The sequence below is a fragment of the Colletotrichum costaricense genome (assembly GCF_030867565.1).
Source record: "Colletotrichum costaricense strain IMI 309622 chromosome Unknown Scaffold_2.1, whole genome shotgun sequence".
Classification (NCBI taxonomy): Eukaryota; Fungi; Ascomycota; class Sordariomycetes; order Glomerellales; family Glomerellaceae; genus Colletotrichum; species Colletotrichum costaricense.
The window spans coordinates 2,224,456-2,242,591 of NW_026848231.1; the positions used below are offsets into that span (position 1 = coordinate 2,224,456).

The 18,136-nt window shown below is 55.0% G+C and overlaps 8 protein-coding genes across 8 annotated transcripts; 6 read left to right on the forward strand and 2 right to left on the reverse strand.

Moving 5' to 3' along the window:
- Positions 1-1,273: 1,273 nt before the first annotated feature.
- On the forward strand, positions 1,274-1,456 carry CCOS01_02394 (uncharacterized protein; the record flags this gene model as incomplete). Its single annotated transcript, XM_060450585.1, has 1 exon — positions 1,274-1,456. The coding sequence occupies one exon, from the start codon at positions 1,274-1,276 to the stop codon at positions 1,454-1,456; it is 183 nt and encodes a 60-aa protein (XP_060319235.1).
- Positions 1,457-2,420: 964 nt separating this feature from the next.
- Positions 2,421-2,618, forward strand: CCOS01_02395 (uncharacterized protein; the record flags this gene model as incomplete). The annotated part of the gene is made up of 1 exon (XM_060450586.1): positions 2,421-2,618. One exon carries the CDS (start codon positions 2,421-2,423, stop codon positions 2,616-2,618), a length of 198 nt encoding a protein of 65 aa, XP_060319236.1.
- Positions 2,619-3,320: 702 nt separating this feature from the next.
- CCOS01_02396 (uncharacterized protein) lies at positions 3,321-4,134 on the forward strand (the record flags this gene model as incomplete). The annotated part of the gene is made up of 2 exons (XM_060450587.1): positions 3,321-3,692; positions 3,829-4,134. Coding segments are annotated over 2 exons (678 nt in total), but the record flags the coding sequence as incomplete, so codon positions are not given.
- A 286-nt stretch (positions 4,135-4,420) lies between these two features.
- CCOS01_02397 (3'5'-cyclic nucleotide phosphodiesterase) lies at positions 4,421-7,258 on the forward strand (the record flags this gene model as incomplete). The annotated part of the gene is made up of 4 exons (XM_060450588.1): positions 4,421-4,595; positions 4,671-5,480; positions 5,538-6,133; positions 6,191-7,258. 4 exons carry the CDS (start codon positions 4,421-4,423, stop codon positions 7,256-7,258), a joined length of 2,649 nt encoding a protein of 882 aa, XP_060319238.1.
- Positions 7,259-9,502: 2,244 nt separating this feature from the next.
- On the forward strand, positions 9,503-11,208 carry CCOS01_02398 (serine carboxypeptidase; the record flags this gene model as incomplete). Its single annotated transcript, XM_060450589.1, has 2 exons — positions 9,503-9,983; positions 10,052-11,208. 2 exons carry the CDS (start codon positions 9,503-9,505, stop codon positions 11,206-11,208), a joined length of 1,638 nt encoding a protein of 545 aa, XP_060319239.1.
- A 739-nt stretch (positions 11,209-11,947) lies between these two features.
- Positions 11,948-12,928, forward strand: CCOS01_02399 (uncharacterized protein; the record flags this gene model as incomplete). The annotated part of the gene is made up of 1 exon (XM_060450590.1): positions 11,948-12,928. One exon carries the CDS (start codon positions 11,948-11,950, stop codon positions 12,926-12,928), a length of 981 nt encoding a protein of 326 aa, XP_060319240.1.
- A 1,505-nt stretch (positions 12,929-14,433) lies between these two features.
- Positions 14,434-15,298, reverse strand: CCOS01_02400 (40S ribosomal protein S18; the record flags this gene model as incomplete). Its single annotated transcript, XM_060450591.1, has 4 exons — positions 14,434-14,750; positions 14,902-15,000; positions 15,138-15,167; positions 15,274-15,298. The coding sequence occupies 4 exons, from the start codon at positions 15,296-15,298 to the stop codon at positions 14,434-14,436; spliced, it is 471 nt and encodes a 156-aa protein (XP_060319241.1).
- Positions 15,299-16,303: 1,005 nt separating this feature from the next.
- Positions 16,304-18,115, reverse strand: CCOS01_02401 (uncharacterized protein; the record flags this gene model as incomplete). Its single annotated transcript, XM_060450592.1, has 3 exons — positions 16,304-17,536; positions 17,630-17,997; positions 18,058-18,115. 3 exons carry the CDS (start codon positions 18,113-18,115, stop codon positions 16,304-16,306), a joined length of 1,659 nt encoding a protein of 552 aa, XP_060319242.1.
- Positions 18,116-18,136: the final 21 nt, after the last annotated feature.

Genomic DNA, 18,136 nt, shown 5'->3' on the forward strand with positions numbered 1-18,136 from the left:
CCTTCTTGCCTACCTTACCCGGGTGCTTCTTACCTGACTTTGGAGAAGGGTGGGAGCCTGAGGTAGTACCGGCGACTTGGAGAGGTACCGCGATACCTCGACCTGGAGAGGCACCTTGCCTTACATGGATTTCCTGCCTGAGGCACAGAACATAGCAGAGAGGTGGTCGACGGGATTGGTCAAGGTACCGGGGTACGGATGCGCTACCTTCCACCTTCCATTCTTCCACGGACGCCGACCCCCTCCCCCTGCCCTTGCTTTTGACGTGCTTCTCCCCTGCAAACCCTGTTCCCAGTGGTTCCAGCCGCCATCCCCGGTGCGCCCCTCGACTGCATGGCAAAGTGGCTCCGAAGAAGGCTTCGTGGGCTTCCACACTTTCGATCGATGTTCGAGAAGGCGGCCAGAAGAGTGGACGCAGGACCCTGTCCCTTTCCCCCGCCGCTGGCCCCTTGCCTGCTCGTCGCTGCCCTGCTGGCCCCCCTCACACACATGAGATAAGCACCACCAGCCCGAAAACTGCAGCGGCCGATCAGTGATGCATTGCCTCGCACTACAATCTCACCAACTACGTCGACCTTACCACGGCCAATCCATTCGCCCATCCATTTCACATTATCCCTCCATCAAGGAATCAGATGAGTCCATCACCACCAGTCGCTCCTCCAATGTTAAAAAGCTGACACGCTCATAGCTTTCTGGAGTGAACACAGGGCGAGAGTTCGACGACCATCGGCACCTACCCACAGGAATGGATACGCAGGTTGGTCAGCCACTGCGGGACAAGGTACCCTTCTGCAAGTATCTTCTCCCCCCCCTCCGTCATCGTCCTATGCCTGCCAGGGGCTTGGGCTTGTCTGAATCCAGATCTGACATTCTGATTCCGACGGGCACTGACATTCTGAGTCCGACAAAGTATTCCCTCCGCCTTGCCTTGCACCCCAGGCCCTGACCTGAGCCTACCTACTCTACGCTGCTACAGCCTACGGACACTACTAGCACTTGATTTCCGGCCGGCCAGCTGCCTACCAGGCTATTCAGCACGAGCGCTAGCCGTCCGGCACCTTCGCTCTGTGCGTCTCAGCGCGGGATGCCTATCAGATAACTCGGTCGAATAGGTCTCTAATTGTCCGCTTTGTCCTTGGCCCGCATTCATCGTATTTCCACTCACGCTCCGTGCTTTCGATCTGTTTTTGTTGTCGACTTTTGGTCCGAGTCGAATTGCGTTGATATTTAGTACCTGCGCAAGACAACTCCATGCTCGGCACGGCGATACATGCTTTGCAGAATACAGTCAACACGAACAAGGGTCGGATCTAGAGCTGCCCGTCTTGGCATGCCGTTGTTTGTGACGAATCTTGGGCCGGAGGGAATGCTTCTGTTGCATCTGCGCCAGATTCTTAAGCGAGAAGAAACGGGCAGAGACAGAACCGTCACCAGAGAGACTTGTTCCCAATAAGCGCCCCTTTCTTGACTCCAAGCTAAGGTATGGTATCTGTGGTCTGAAGCATGTCGCTTGGAAGCCCAGCCGTGCCCTGGCTCATCTGGCGTTGCAGTCACATTCAACACTCCTGTCTCGAGGCCGCAGTGAACCTAGGCTCTTTCCTTCTTTTCTCACTCACGAAACTAGGATCGGAATTGAAAACCAGCACGGAATTATGGAATGTTTGGTCCGAGCTGAGCTATTTGGGCTGGAGATGTCTCTGTCTTCACCTCTCCTACTCCGGCGTTACTGGGTCAATCACCTACTGGAGTTTCGACTGGACATATTTCCTTCTCTTTCCATTCTTTCTGTCTTTATTCTGGGAGAAAGAGCAACAAGCAGATGCCTGGGTTGTCATATGGGTTACCGGCATGCTTTTTTGGCGCTTTTCTCTGCTTCCATCCACTCCTCCCAAGTTCGCAGCGCCGAGCAATCCTTGGCTCTGGAAGACAGGCGCATCTTACGCTAAAGTAGAAGAGGCCACGCCAGACCTGATTCGAAGTGACCTCGTCCTCTGAGTGTAGGCAAGTAAGGTACAGTGTAAGATGTCCGTACCTTGTGGGGAGAAAAGACTCTGGCTTCCATTCCTTCCGTCATCATGGAAGGCTACAGGTATATGGTGCACTCCACATACGAAGCATACCAACTTGCACCATACACCTCACCGGATTCACACCTTACACACACCTCTGAGTCCCAGTTGCCTGTCATTGGATTGCTTACAACCGCCACCATCTACTCTTTCTGCTCCTATGTCAATCTGAGCCGCATTCGCAATTTCCTCACCTGTTTCTCGCGTCGTTTCTTTTGGCTAGTCCGTTTGCTTCTCCAGAAAAATCTCACAGACACTGGACCGGAGCGCTACATTTCCTTGACATGATATCTCATGTTCCTTGGTACGTCTGCGTGGCCCGGTAGATAGACTGCCGGCAAAGAGAAGATGACGAAAAAAGAGCTCCCATTCTTCAGAAACTGGACTAGAGAAATAAAAAAGACGCCAACACCACAAACACTCTTAGTGCCGAAGACTCAGTCGCCTCCCCCACCTCACTTACTCATTCGATCAAACTTTACGTCGCCACTTCAGGGCACAAGAAGAAAAGACTCTGTCTGTGGTGAGTGCATGTTACCATGCTAGCCCGGAGTCAAGTTACACTCCTCTAGCTTTTCCATAGTTTAGAGAGCTTCGAGTTCTGTTTCTTGTTCTCTCCCGCCTTGCTTTGTTGGGCAAAGTATGTAATAATACTTGCCATCCCGTTCTGTCACCGGAATCTGGGTACCTAGGGTAGGTTAGGTAGGGTGATGGGAGGGCATGCACGGCCTACACTCTGTAGTCGGTACAATGACCTCCCAATTCATGGTAAACTTGGGTCTCGTGAGTTGGTCTCTCAGGTGCCTTGCCGTTGCTGAGAGATGGCAGTTATTACAATGGTGACTGTGAGGTATGCACTGAGGTGAGGTGGAAGGGGAGAGGCACAGTGGGAAGCAAGGTGCCTTGTACTCGATAACGTACATTACTTTACCTGGCCTTCTCGATCTCGGCAGTCTTTTTTTCCCGTCTTTTTTTTTTTTTCTTTCTTTCGCAAGCAGCAATTTTTAGGGCCAACTTGGGAGTAGGTACGCTCTCATCCACTGGAAGTACGGAGTACCTGCTGCGTGGTGCGTACGCCCATGGTGCCCTTTTCTGCCCACCTACCCACCCAACCCATACACCCTCCACACCTCACATGCACACCACACATTCCCAGTGCCTGCTGCTGCTGCTGCTGCTTGCTACCTATTGTGTGCTTCTACTGTTGGTGCTGGTGCTACGTACTTACTTACCTTGCTCGAGGCTGCTTGCCGCAACCTGCACCGCACCCGCACCCGCACCCGCACCCGCACCCGCACCCGCAACTGCAACTGCAACCACCTCTCAGGGCAGAGCCTGGGGCTGTCTCTCTCGTCTCTCCCGTTGTCTCTCCTCCCGTCCCCGTCTGGGCTGTCTGTCTCCCACTCACTCGAGGCCCTCTTTCGCACCCGGTACATCCACCCACCCCCCCTTGCGTTGCTTAACAATTTCGTACTCGACCCGGTCCATTGTACTTTCGTACTCTCCTCCCAGTCCCAGTCCTCCAAGGACCCAAACTCCAATCCTCCCCGTCCCAGCTGGCCGCCCAGTCGCCCTCTTTCCTTTCTTCCCACTTCACGCCCGTTCGTCCCAGCCCTTGTTGTACGTAGCCTACCCTTCATGATATCACGTACACTTGTCGTCGCTTCCCTCTTGTGCTCCGCTTCTCTGTCGCCCAATTCTGCAATCTTTTCCTCCTCTCATTCTCCTCCTATGCCAGACTGACCAAAAAAAAAAGACTTTGCTCGTTATCAACAGCGCCAGCATACCGAAGCCTCCACCCTTCGTCTCGAGTACATGCGAACTTTCCGCGCGACGGTACCCGCAACTGCGAAACGACAAATCCCCCCTCTCTCGATCGCCCCTACTCACACAAAAACCCAAAAGGATCCGTACACGCCTCGACTTTAGGAACAAACATCACGTCCATGATCTCGGCCAATCCGATTTCGTGCGACTACCATCGATGCCAATCCTGGTGACCGTCGGAACCACCGCGCTACCGCTGCTTCCTCGCCCGCACTTGGTGAAGTACCATTCATGAGATTCCTGGTCGACACCCCGATCACATCTTGCCTTCCAATCTCGACGACTTTATCACGAAGCCTGCTTCATTGAATCATTCGTTGCGCATTGCCCATCTACCTGGACACCGAAGGCGTTGCGCCACCGTGCTGCTTCTCGACAGGACTGGGTCGCCGTCCTCGACTTGTCCCGCTGCGAAAGCTCAAGAATTGCAAGTTTGATCAATCGCATCGTTACGCTCGTAGATCTTCTTTGCCCTTGTGGCCAGAGCGCTCCGGTCGCGAGACTGGTTGCTCCCTAAAGCCATGATGGACAATGCCACTTGCCATGTCGTCTACGTGAACCGCCAGGTTCGCCAGGACAGGCTTATCCGACCTAACACGCAAAATGATCAGCCACTAGACGCTGCCGACTCCGTCGTGCAGGAGGATGATGATATTCAGAAGGATGCAGATCTGCTACTGGACACTTTTGGAGAAGGTAGGCTCAGACTGAATATCATACACTCGTGGCATCGTGTACTAATGATATGTTCAGTTTATCTTTGTTCCACAGGCTCGGCCTGCATATCCACCCTCTTCCAGCTTTCGGACGAGTCTATGATGGACCTTACGCCAACTCTGGTTCTAATTGATGTGCCCCACGACGAACGGCTACCCAGAATCCGGTCTCGGTCTAGATCACCATCGCCGCACTCCCGCCCGACTACCGCTGACATCAACATTCACACTCCCGAGGAGGATGTCTACGGCCTCAAATTGCTGCAAAGGATCATGACCGAGTCGCATCTGCGCAGCTTATCAAAGCTGATCGTGCCGATACCCATTGTGAGCTTTTCGCCTACCGAGTATGGTAGCGCAACGATTCCGGCTAGCGACGATGCGAAACCCAAGTCTTCGGCGTCAGTGGACCGACGCCTGATCATTCGGTGCCTAGACCTAGGAGCCGTGGACGTCATCATCAGCCCTTTACACCTCAAATGCATCACGAGTCTCGAGATCCATGCTTATCGGGCGCATAAGGATGCGGCCCGTGAACAGCAGGAAATGCTCGAAGTACGGCGCGGCAGAAAACGGTCATGGGTTGGGGTGAACGAGGAGAAACCGTTTTCCTACCTCAGGGAAGCCATGGTATCCGGTCTCATGAGAGGCATCTGTCGGTCAGGCGCGGATTCTGACGACGATCGGATCTCCAACGTTAGCATTGCCGTTTCCACGGATCGCCAAGCTGCTGTCGCTGCCGCCGTTGGTCAGTGGCACTTTTGCGCGCACAGTTTCACAGATGACGAGCTCCTTGTTGCGGCCATGGTGATGTTCAAGCATGCCTTGACAATGCCCGAGTTGGATCGCTGGCGGATACCGACAGGTGAGTACATTGCGCCTACATAAGCCATGCGCGGACGGCTGCTGACGATTTGACTAGACCAACTCATAAGCTTTCTGGTCGCTTGCCGGGCTGCATACAACAATTTTGTCCCTTATCATAACTTCCGCCATGTTGTTGATGTTCTACAGGCTACTTTTCACTTCCTGGTTCGTGTTGGTATTCTTGCGCCATATCCCGCCGATCCCTTGGTGGATCAAGATCCACCGCAGAGCTCCCCAATGGCAAAGCTACTCCATCCGTTTGACGGCTTGACGCTTTTGATTACGGCAATCGGACATGATGTAGGCCACCCAGGTGTCAACAACGGATTTTTGGTCACTCTCAATGCCCCTCTGGCACAGTTGTACAATGATCGATCCGTGCTCGAGTCGTTCCATTGCGCCGCCTACTCACAGATCCTTCGGCGATATTGGCCAAGCGCTTTCGAAGATACCAAGATGCGGCACCTCATGATCAGCTCCATCCTTGCCACGGACATGGGCCTGCACTTTGATTACATGAAAAGGCTCGGAGATACCCAGGACAAACTGGACGTCGACAACACAACTGATGGTTGGAATGGTCGTATGCAAGAGGAGCAAAAGGCTCTCGTATGCTCACTTCTCATCAAGTGTGCAGACATCAGCAACGTGGTCAGTAGTTCACAATTTCTCGTGTTCAAGTTCGACTACTAACCCAACGGCTTATAGGCAAGGAAGCACGAGACCGCACTGAAGTGGATGTACATTCTTTCGGACGAGTTCTCTCGACAAGCTTCCATGGAGAGTGAGCTAGAAATTACGTCGTCTCTCCTGTCGCCTCCGAAGAAGGACTTGATCTCACTGTCTAAGGCCCAGCTGAGCTTCATGAACCTATTCGCCATCCCTCTTTTCCAGGGAGTGGCGGACATATTGCCAGCAATGAAATACACAGTTGACGAGCTCGAAATCAATAAAGGTCTTTTCGAGCAACGGATCAGGGAAGAGCAGGCGAAGGAGGATCCTATCCGCAAGAGACTTTTGCGCAACGACGGCGCCTTCTCCCCACGAACTATGAGTTTGGCCGGCGGGCCTGAAGGAAGCAGAGACTCCATGACCCCGCGGGTGACGACGCCTCTGACCGAGCTTACCATGCCGCCCCCGCTGCTTGACGACTTGAAGCAGGAAGATGATGGGCTGTCCCAGGGGCCAGCGGGCTCGGAGCACACGACAGCGCTCATCACTGATATGCCGGAGCCGGAGGACCCTAAGGAGGTGAACGGCATCGTGACGTCTTTTGATTCCGTGGCGGACTTTGCAGCAAGCGATCCATTCCACTGCAGGGACAGGGCTAGTAGTTCGCCGGACAATCATCACGGCCATAACGGCAAGCAGCGGTGCAGCGAGACGACGGACGGCAGCACTACGGGCCCGTACACTGGGGACTGGGCCTCACAGGCAACGAGTGCCACCACCGGAAAGATGCCTCTGTCGCCGAGCACTCAAGGCACTAGCATTGTCAGCAGAGAGTCGACGGAGCAGCTTCCAGGCGTACCCACGATCTCGGAGCCAAAGCCATTCGCCGAAGTCAAGCCCGAGTCTACGTTCCTGGATCACGACGCCAACGGACCTCACTACGACGCCAACGGCTCTCACTTGTCGAACGGGTCTTTGGGCAAAACAGAAGGCGGCAAGGTTGTGAAGAAGAAATCTAGTAGATTCCGCATGAATGCCTTCCAGTTCTTTCGGCGGAACCGAGCGTCGAGCCCGTCCATGTCAGCGGCCGACGCAGCCACCTGATAAACCAGGGATTTTGAGCGAGACGAGCCGATTCTGGCATCTACATTCGAATGGTGCGGCACAGGCACAGGAAAGCTACGACTGTGGTGGCTCACGCAGATTTCCCAGCGATCGATATACCCGAGCCACCACGGAGTCGTTAATCTAATCGCGATCCGAGATGACAGGAGCAGCGCCACAGTCGAACGAAAGAATTGTAAAGCACAGTATACGGAACTCGCAAGTTATGTACAGTATTGGGGATGGAGTTAATGCGTATTGGGTGTTTGAGTGCTTCGCCTACATTGGCGGCGATAACGAGGGGAATACGGCCGCGCAAGTCATGAGCTGGATGGCAAAGCCTACGACATTGCTCTTCCGGGGTCTCGACCGCCTGCTCATAAGCAGGCCGGGTGGGAGGCGGCGTTCTGGGCAAGTCGGCAGGTTGTGACGATTTCAGCTTTGGGACAGTCAACAAACGGTCTGATATTGGGCAACAATGGCGGCAATGCCATATTTTGGTCTGGCTAGTGGGCGTGCTATCGGACCATGGAATGGATGGAAGGAGTACGTATGTGAAGGCATACGGCTAGACATAGCCGACAGCCCACAGTAGATGATAGCAAATTCTAACAAGTTCACTATGATGGCGAATCGACCCTACCGGTGCATGCCGAGATGTCAGGAAAGGGGACGTTGTCAGTGCCGCGGTTGCTACGACTCGTTTCTAGACAGAGTCTGGTGGATATGAGGATGAATGTCGAAGTACAATCGTGAAGTTGAATCCTGACGACAAAGTACCTAGGTCTGCGTTGAGACCCTTTCAGTCGATCGGGCGAAACGGCAAGGCATTGGTGGATGGGTGGGTATCTGGACGGCCGAAGAGGTTCTCGCACATATCAGGGAAGGATCCACCCACATGAAGTCATGTCTTGGCCGCGACGAAGGATGGCTTACTGGACTGACACAAACTACGAATATAGTGAGGCACGTATTTAGAGGAAGGAAGACGAATGGCCTAAAGGCTAGTATTCAGAAGTGGGCGAGTATAGCGCCCGTAAGCAGCACACAAGACATTTGGCAAGCGAAATTCAGTTGCAGTTCGCTGGCGATTGACTGAAGCCGCGCCAGCAGCATTGAGAAACAGTTCCAACGCACTGAAAAGTAATGGGTTGTGGCAGGCGTGGGTAGCGGCGGCTGAATGAGGCAAATATTGCGTAAGGTCTAGTACGAACACCATCTTCCTTCTTTCAAAGTTCCTCGATAGACCGACAACACCGCCAGCACGAAGATGGACTTGTTACTGGGGCGTCCGGTCTTGCAGCTTGCGTTTAGAGCGTTGATGGTGGATTTCGCTGGACGTGAGATCCCTCCCGTTTGGTTTGGAATGGCTACCTTAAGCCGGGCGAATGGGATGGTGGCATCAGCTTATCAGCGAGGAAGAATTATGGAACCTCCGCAGCAAAAGGTCCCAGGTCCAGGCACAGGTTCCTGGCCGTGGGATTGTGAGGTGGTGCCTGAGGTGATTGCCAAGCGGTACGGCGGTACCTGACATGACGCAGACGAAGCAGGGCTGGCGAAGAGCGAGGAACGGCGAGGAAACGTACCGGCTTATCAGATTGCTGTGTATCGATGAGTGAGAGTCTGTTAGCAGATCTGCAACAGGCAGGTTCCCTTCTCTAGCGTCCGAGGCGCGGGGATCAGGTGGACAGTGTTTCCCGACTATCGTTTGGCCAACCCTTGGGGAGCTCACGAGCCAGTCGTTTCTCTGCATTGTGAGCTGGAGCTCCCCACAGCAACCTGTGCATTGAGGGTGGTCCACGCGGTTTGTGTAGGTATCCGTATCCGTAGAGCTGTTGCTTGAGTTGTGTCGTTGCCAATGCTGTTGCGAGCCTGCGACAGCGGTAGCGCGACCCAGCTCGGCCAACGCACCCCAGCCCCGATGGCAGCAGCAGTGACAAGCTGTGCACCTCTGCTCTCTGGGTCTCCCCCCCACCCCCAAGCACCCAGAGTATGCGGCAGAGCACCCAGCCAACCCGCCCGCCTCCGTCATGTTTCATTTATTACGTCCGCGAGCTTCCTGCCTGTCGCCTGTCACACTTCCTCCGAGCTCCCTCTTCCTCTCATTCTCTTTCAACCTCCCATCTACAACCTCCTCTCCCTCCGCCATCTCTACTTTCTTCCCCTTCCCATAGTCATCTCATTTCATCTTATCTGATTTCGATTCCATCGTCAGTGCTCCATCAATCGAGTTGACTGCCCATCATGAGGTTCTCAACCTCCGCCCTCGTCCTCGGCGCGGCCTCCACCGCCCTCGCCTTGGACCAGCAGGTCCTTGGCGGCCAGGACAGCCCTTTTGACTCCATTAAGACCACCGGCGAGAACTGGCTCTCGGCTTTCGAGGACAAGTTCGGCAAGATGACCTCCGAGGCCAAGGCCGTTTGGGACGAGATCACCCTCCTCGCTCCCGAGGCCGTCGAGTCCTTCAAGAAGACCGCCCAGGCCACCAAGCCCAAGCCTCACCACCGCAAGTCCGATAAGAAGTGGGACCACGTTGTCAAGGGCGCCGATGTCCAAGGCATGTGGGTTGAGAAGGATGGCGAGAAGCACCGCAAGATTGGCGGTGACCTCAAGAACTTCAACCTTCGCGCCAAGAAGGTCGACCCCTCCGCTCTCGGCGTCGACAAGGTCAAGCAGTACAGCGGATACCTCGATGATGAGGAGAACGACAAGCATCTCTTCTACTGTGAGCCAGCCCGCTCGATACATTGTATTGTATATGTCCGTTTGGAGCCGTTTCTAACCTTATCGCAGGGTTCTTCGAGTCTCGCAATGACCCCAAGAACGACCCCGTCGTCCTTTGGCTCAATGGTGGCCCTGGCTGCTCTTCCCTGACTGGTCTTTTCATGGAGCTCGGCCCCGCTTCCATCGACAAGAAGCTCAAGATTGTCAACAACGAGTGGTCGTGGAACAACAACGCCTCCGTCATCTTCCTTGACCAGCCCGTCAACGTCGGCTACTCCTACTCTGGTTCCTCCGTCTCCAACACGGTCGCTGCCGGCAAGGACGTCTACGCTCTTATGTCCCTCTTCTTCCACCAGTTCCCCGAGTACGCCAAGCAGGACTTCCACATTGCTGGCGAGTCGTACGCCGGCCACTACATCCCCGTCTTCGCCTCTGAAATCCTCTCCCACGAGGACCGCAACATCAACCTCAAGAGTGTCCTGATCGGCAACGGTCTCACCGACGGCTGGACCCAGTACGGATACTACCGCCCCATGGCTTGCGGTGAGGGTGGCTACAAGGCTGTTCTCGACGAGGGCGAGTGCCAGGCCATGGACAACGCTCTCCCCCGTTGCCAAAGCCTGATCAAGAACTGCTACGACTCTGGCAGCGTTTGGTCTTGCGTTCCCGCCAGCATCTACTGCAACAACGCCCTCATCGGCCCCTACCAGCGCACCGGCCAGAACGTCTACGATATCCGTGGCAAGTGCGAGGACAGCAGCAACCTCTGCTACTCTGCCCTTGGCTGGATCAGTGAGTACCTCAACCAGGATGAGGTCAAGGAGGCCCTCGGTGCTGAGGTCGACAGCTACGACAGCTGCAACTTTGACATCAACCGCAACTTCCTCTTCGCCGGTGACTGGTTCCAACCCTTCCACCGCATCGTTCCTGGCCTCCTCGAGAAGATCCCCGTTCTCATCTACGCTGGCGATGCTGACTACATCTGCAACTGGCTCGGCAACCGTGCCTGGACCGAGGCTCTTGAGTGGCCTGGCCAGAAGAGCTTCAACAAGGCCGAGGTCAAGGGTCTTACCGTTGGTAAGGGTGAGGAGTACGGAAAGGTCAAGTCCAGCGGCAACTTCACCTTCATGCAGTTGTACGGCGCCGGACACATGGTCCCCATGGACCAGCCCGAGGCCTCGTCGGACTTCTTCAACCGCTGGCTTGGCGGTGAGTGGGTTGCATAAATGCACTCACGGTAATGAGCAATGTACGAAACGAAGATTGAATAGCGTATGGAATGCTGTTGTAGCAGTGAACGCTCGGATTGGTTCGTAGTACAATACTGGGCATATTGGAGTTTGTCAATACGGGAGGACCCAGTCGTCCGGTTAACCGATAGCGCCAGTTTAAGCCCGGCGCAATAGAATCTAGTTATGCTGTTAGAATATGACTCTTTTTTCCGTAAACTTTCAAGGTATCCTGTTCTGATGGTGCTGTTTGAACGGTTCCGTCGCTACCAACCATGTTGTCCTGTTAGAATATGACTCTTTTTTCCGTAAACTTTCAAGGTATCCTGTTCTGATGGTGCTGTTTGAACGGTTCCGTCGCTACCAACCATGTTGTCCTGCAGCTGTAACGGAGATGAGTCGAAATGACAGTATTAGTCACCGGCGCCTTCTGTGCCTTAGCTGCAGAATTCCTGGCTCGGTATCCGCTAAAACAACGTCAGACCAGCCCAGCACCTGCCGTAAACATATTTCACCACCTGCTGCCCCTCCTCGCAGCTGCACCACATCAATACTTTACCCCGCCAAAACTTTTCTGGCCGACGGCTGCCTCCAACCTCACCGAACAACAACGAACCCAAGTAACTATCTCTCTCGTCGTCGCAAACAACCACATACGGTCGCGAAGGACCATCCTACAAACGATTCTCCATACTTCAAAGACTTATCGAAAAGCGACCGCTCCACAACCGCCACAATGTCGCGGATGATCAACCAACCCTCGAACCAGATCAAGCTGACCAACGTGTCCATGGTCCGCCTGAAGAAGGGCAAGAAGCGCTTCGAGATTGCGTGCTACAAGAACAAGGTCATGGAGTGGCGGTCCGGCATCGAAACGGACCTCGACAACGTGCTGCAGATCCCCAACGTGTTCCTCAACGTCTCCAAGGGCCAGACGGCGCCCAAGGAGGACCTGGAAAAGGCGTTTGGCAAGGGCAAGAGCACGGACGATATCGTGCTGGAGATATTGAAGAAGGGGGAGATGCAGGTGGGCGGGAAGGAGAGGGCGGAGCAGACGGAACGGGTGCATAACGAGGTGATTGGGATCGTGGCGAGTCGGCTGGTGGATCCGAGGACGAAGAGGGTGTATACGACGGGCATGATTGAGAAGGCGCTCGATATGCTGAGCTCTGCGGCACACGGGGATGGAGACGATGCGCCTGGTAAGAAGGGCGCTGCTGGCGGCGGATCCAAGACAGCGAGCGGCGCGGGGACGCCGGCGGGCGGGGAGGAGGGCGAGGCGAAGCCCCGCGAGAAGGGGTTCCACTGGACGGGCGTGACGACGACCAAGTCGGCCAAGTCGCAGGCTCTCGAGGCGATGAAGGCGCTGATTGCGGCGCAGCCTATCCCCGTGCAGAGGGCGCGGATGAGGCTGCGCGTGACGTGCGCGACGAGCGTGCTGAAGCAGGCTGTCAAGGAGAAGCCTGCTGCTGGTGGCAAGAAGGGAGGCGACGACGCTGACGGAGACGAACCGAAGCAGAAGCCCGGCACGGTCAAGGATCGGATTCTGGGGTTCGTGGAGCAGGTTGAGAGCCAGGACGTGCTGGGGAGCGAGTGGGAGGTTGTCGGGTTCGTGGAGCCTGGCGCGTTCAAGGGACTGGGGGATTTCATCGCGGGTGAGACGAAGGGGATGGGTAGGGTTGAGGTTTTGGATATGGCTGTTATTCATGAGGATTAAAAAAAAAAAAAAAAAGCTGGACGGGCCGATGTGGTGTTCTTGTCGATATACCCCCTTTCTAGACCGAGAAGGGTTTTCGTAGATTCATGATGAAAAGTAGATTTCACGACATGATAAAATATCATCGGCCGTGCCCCGAGTGAGCTTACCTGACAGAGTGAGGTTGTCCATTCACCAACACCATACATACCTAGCTAGCTAGCTAGACATGGGGAATCCCAGCCGGCTCGGCAAAGGTAACAGACAAAAAGCCGAAAAGAAAGCCGGCTCGAACTCGCGGCCTCTCGATCTTGAAGCCCCGGTAGGCAGGCAGGTAGGGCGGGAGGTACCTCGAGGGACCCCCTGCATCAGTAGTATCCATCTTGGGAGATGCATCACCCCGTCACCAAGATTACTAGTCACGAAGATGCACACAAAAAGGAAAGCTGCCCGCCAGGGCGTTACATCTGGTACTGCTCACCACTCAAGGCTACCCATCTATGCACTCTAAGGGTAGAGTGGTAAAGGCACAATCATACCGTTCGGCCGTCGTCGACAACGGGCGATGCTTCCTTGGAGGTCGGGAGGACTTTTGGTCACTATGAGGGTATCGGCGTCGCCCCCCCTCCTTCCTTCCGCTGCACTTTATTACCTCCGTGGCATTATTTGCATACACCTTGTGGTCTATTTCTTGTTGCTCGCCTTGTCTCCTAAGCATGTGTGGACCTACGGCTACACAGCACACTAGCATATGGACTCCGTCAGGTCAGTCAGTGTTGATGGTTTCACCTCACTCTACTGCGCTGGATTAGGTTGGCCCTCATGCTCTTTTGCGAAGACGGCTGGTTCATTCCCATCGTTTCATTATTGCCACCCCATTTCTAGCTGCACATCGCGACAAGAGCTTAGCCTTGGTGGAATGTATGGGCGTCAGCATGCACGCCTGCCATGACTGACGAAGAAGCCATCTTGAAGATGAAGTCAGACCCGAGCCGGATCGGCTGGGGTTCGGGCTTTCCGTGTGGAGTTGAGGCTCCGTGGTTTCTGCCTCCACACGGAGCAGGACGCTGGATCCGCTTCGCTTGGAAGTCGCACAGGTTTTTTGAATTGATAGCCTTTCGGGTGGCATTTGGCACATGGCATGTCACTATGATTTACACCGTTCTATGGCGGGGAGTAAATGGCCTTCATAGTCATCTCCCAGCAAGTCACCATTGCGATTGATGGCTTCTCTGCCACTCTCGATAAGTTTAAACCTTGTCATTTTGTGTAGAAAATCACGTCACGTCGTCACCCAGAAACGCCGTGTACTTTTTTAGCTTTTTGTTGTTTTGGTATGATGGAACTCTTTCCGATTCGTTATCTAGAGACGCCACCATCCTGCGCAGAATAGCAATCCCCTTGTTGTAATGCAGCAGTAGAGTATCATCACGAGTGATGAGATGGAGAGAAAACCAGCCGTATCACGCCGCCTATTGTTCCTTGCCACCGCACGACCCAAATTTTCATCATCAGAAGCCACACGCTTAACCACCCTTCTTCTTGGACACACCGACCGTACGGCCGCGGCGGCCGGTGGTCTTGGTGTGCTGACCGCGGACGCGGAGACCCCAGTAGTGACGGAGACCGCGGTGGGCGCGAATCTTCTTGAGGCGCTCGAGATCGTCGCGGAGCTTGGAGGCGACGCCGTTGGCGAGGATCTGGCTGTCCTTGCCGTCGACGATGTCGCGCTGTCTGTTGAGGAACCACGAGGGGATCTTGTACTGGGTGGGGTTCTGGATGATGGTGACGATACGCTCGAGCTCTTCGGAGGTGAGCTCACCGGCGCGCTTGTTCAGGTCGACTGTAGTTGGGAATTCGTTAGTCTTCTCGTGTCCTCCTTTGATGTTTCGACCTTCCTCTCTCCATTCCTAGCACCATGAATGCAGTCCTCGTGTGTGGATTCTGCTGGCGGAGGGAACGGGGAAAAGGGTAGGGCTTTCTCGTAGACGTACCATCGGCCTTCTTGCACACAATGTTGGAGTAACGACGACCGACACCACCAATCTTGGTGAGCGCGTACATGACCTTTTCCTGACCACGAACGTTGGTGTCTGCGAGCAACGGTTAGCCATCTCCCATTTCCTCTCTCCAATTCTCGTGTCGGGCTTTCTCGAATGTCATGTCGGGGTGATCGGTGCGGTGCGTGTAGTAGGGCTTGCTGTTGTCGATGCGGAAGGAGTATACATACTCAGAAGACGGAGAATGAACTGGAAGTTCGCTGTACCAAAACAGTTAGCATCGCCATTCCGTAAACTTGCTCTCTCTCGAGAAAAACAATCCGAATTATTCTTCGAGAGGCAAGAGGGGCGCTGGGATAGACGAACACTTCTCCCCGGAGACGAGCGACATGCTGGGCAACTGTCGTACGAAGGCTGCTCCTAGATGTCGATGGTTGATGGCTGACGAACAGATTCGGTCAGGTGTGATAGACTCTCGAGAGTGGGTGAAAGGAAATTTGCGAGTTTGGCGGTGGGCTTCGCTTACCCTATGGTCACGTGTACTCGGAGCGCACGCTCTTCGCCTCACGGCTGGGAAATTTTTCGGCGGGGACGGGTGACTAAGCCGCTTTCGTGGGCAGCGGTTGGCTGTGACCCGGCAGCGACCCCTCGCTCTCGAGACGCTAGCATCCACTTGATGCGAGAAAGCATGCAGGGGTCGTTTTCGATTGGTCGGGGTCTCTTTGGAGAAATCCATTGCCTTTAGTGCTCGACTCTCGTGAGCCCACAAATTTGAACGAGCGCAACCGACGACATTCGATGGCAGTGGTGAACTTATTCTTTACGCCCGAAGTTGCAGGGACTTGAGCTTCTTTTGAGCTTTGATGGTCTATTACTTCCGGTGTAGTTGGCAATCGACACAAGTATCCTGTCGTAGAGCGCCCCTCCCGGATGTTGCTCCTTTCACTAGGTATCGTCCATCAAACTCTACCTTACACGAAAGTCGCGGACATACAGCCCTTGAAAAAATTACCCAGGTAATCGTAGTATGGTGTCTTTCGTCCTGATACTGTTTTACTAGCCCTCAACAAGTTGATACAAGAGATGCCGCGGCCTTGTGTCTCTAGCACCCTTGGCTACTAGGTACTATGTAATCAAGAGCTTGCGATGAACTTGTTTTCCTTTCACATTTTCCAAGGCTTGAGATTACTCGGAATTACACACAGCACATCCTGTCATGGAGCTTGTTACAGTGTAATTCAACAGCGAGATACTTTCGATCCATGAAGCCTTCATTATCATCAACGCCCGTCATGATCCAAATAGACGCAGCCAGCCACCCAACCTGCTCAAGCCCTGCCCTCAACTCCAGAACACCCCCCATTCCCAAGTCTCATCAATCTGTCCACTCACACTATCACGCCGCGGGCGCCGCCGCCACTGGAGCCGCGGGCGAGTCAGCAGGTTGCGCCTGATTCGCGCCAGCAGCAACCGCCGCAGGTGGAGCCGGAGCCGGCTGTGTAACGCTCTGGCCCCCGGGACTCGTTCCCACAATCACCACTCCGGGCCCAGTGTTTCCTTGAGCAGCCGGAGCAGCCGCCGGCGCCGAAGCCGGCGTCACCGCTTGTGGGGGCGTGCCGGGATTCTTTCCAAACTGCACCGGGGCAATGGCCTGGTTTGCTCCGTCGACGATGGCTGCTCCCGGCTGTGCTGCCGGAGCATTCTGCGACGCCGGCGGCGGCGCTGCTACTTGAGCGGGAGGCTGTGCAGCAACGGGAGCGGCAGCTGGAGCAGCGACGGGAGCAGGTTGTCCCTGGTTCGCGCCGACCGCGATACTTCCCAGGTTCTGTCCGCCTTGCTGACCCTGAGCCTGAGCCGGAGGCGGCGGCGGCGTCGCGACCTGCGCTGGGGGTTGAGCTGCTGCTGCCGGAGGTGGCTGTATTCCTCCCTGGTTCGCTCCGACGGCAATGCTTCCCAGATTTTGGCCTTGACCCTGAGCCTGAGCAGGAGGCGGCGGTGGTGCTTGCGCCGTGTTGTTGCCCCTGTTCCCATTGAAGATGCCCAGCCCGGACAACCCGGCCAGCTGCGCGGCGGCAATCTGCTCAAAGCTCGAAAAGATCTGTGCCGCGGCCCCGGCTAGTGCCGGGTTTCCGTTGGCAGCGTTGGCGGCAGACGTCGCGCAATCAGTCAAGAATGTCCCCGCGTTCTGGACAAAGAGGCCCTGTTGCTGCGGCAGGATTATGGCGGCGGGATCCGGAACCGAGAGCAGCTGCGGCGCCTGCGTGCCTGCGGGGAGGATGATGCTCTGGCCTACCTGGCCAAAGGGGGCTGCCTGGTTGAAGGCTGCGAGACTGAGAGTGTTGTCGGCGGGGGCGGACCCAACGGCTTGGGCGCTGAAGTCGGACGTGTTGGATCCAGCAGACGAAGATGAGTCCTCGAGTTGCACGCGGGCGGCGCCAAAGGCGTTTGCTTGGGCTGATGCTGCCTGCGGTGTCGAGATTTCCAGGTTGGTCGGGTCTGTTACCATGACGAGCGTCTGTTTCCCTGCCTGCCCGTTGTCTGCGAGGAGCTGGTTGACAAGGTATCGCTTGTTCTGTTGCCCCTGGTTTCTATTGTCGACTAGGCCGGTGACAGTGACGATAATGGTGTTCTTTGGTCAATGTCAGTCTTGCCCTGATAGGTTGCTGTATACCCGTTGCCAGTTGTATCAAGGCGGTATAGTGCAGAACAAGGGTAGACTCACCGCCTGAGGAAATTGTGCCTTGAAATGATTAATTCGGATGTTGTCCTTGACGGTCTGCAGCTGCGTCGCAAGTGCGAGCTGAGACTGTACCAATGCAGCGAGCTCTCTCTCGTTCTGCCTTTGCAGCTGATTGATCGTGTCGAGGTTCTCCTGGACGACGATGATATTGGGCTTGATGATGTTTTGGATAATGTTGACATCGCCATTGTTCTTGTTGTTGTTATTATTATTGTTGTTGTTCTTGCCGTTGTTATCATTGTTATTGTTGCCTTTGGCATTGTTCTTGGCCTGATTTTGATTCTGGTTCTGGTTCTGGTTCTGGTTTTGTCCTTGCCCCTTGTCCACGGCTTTTGCATCCTGAGCAGGCGCTGGAAGACATGACGGTCAGCATGACTATTCAAGCCAGGTGAGATGAAGTCGAGACCTACCCGCCACAGCCAACGAACTAAACGCCGCCAGGGCAGCAATAACGTGCTTGAGATGCATAGCTTGCTTCAAAGTCCACAC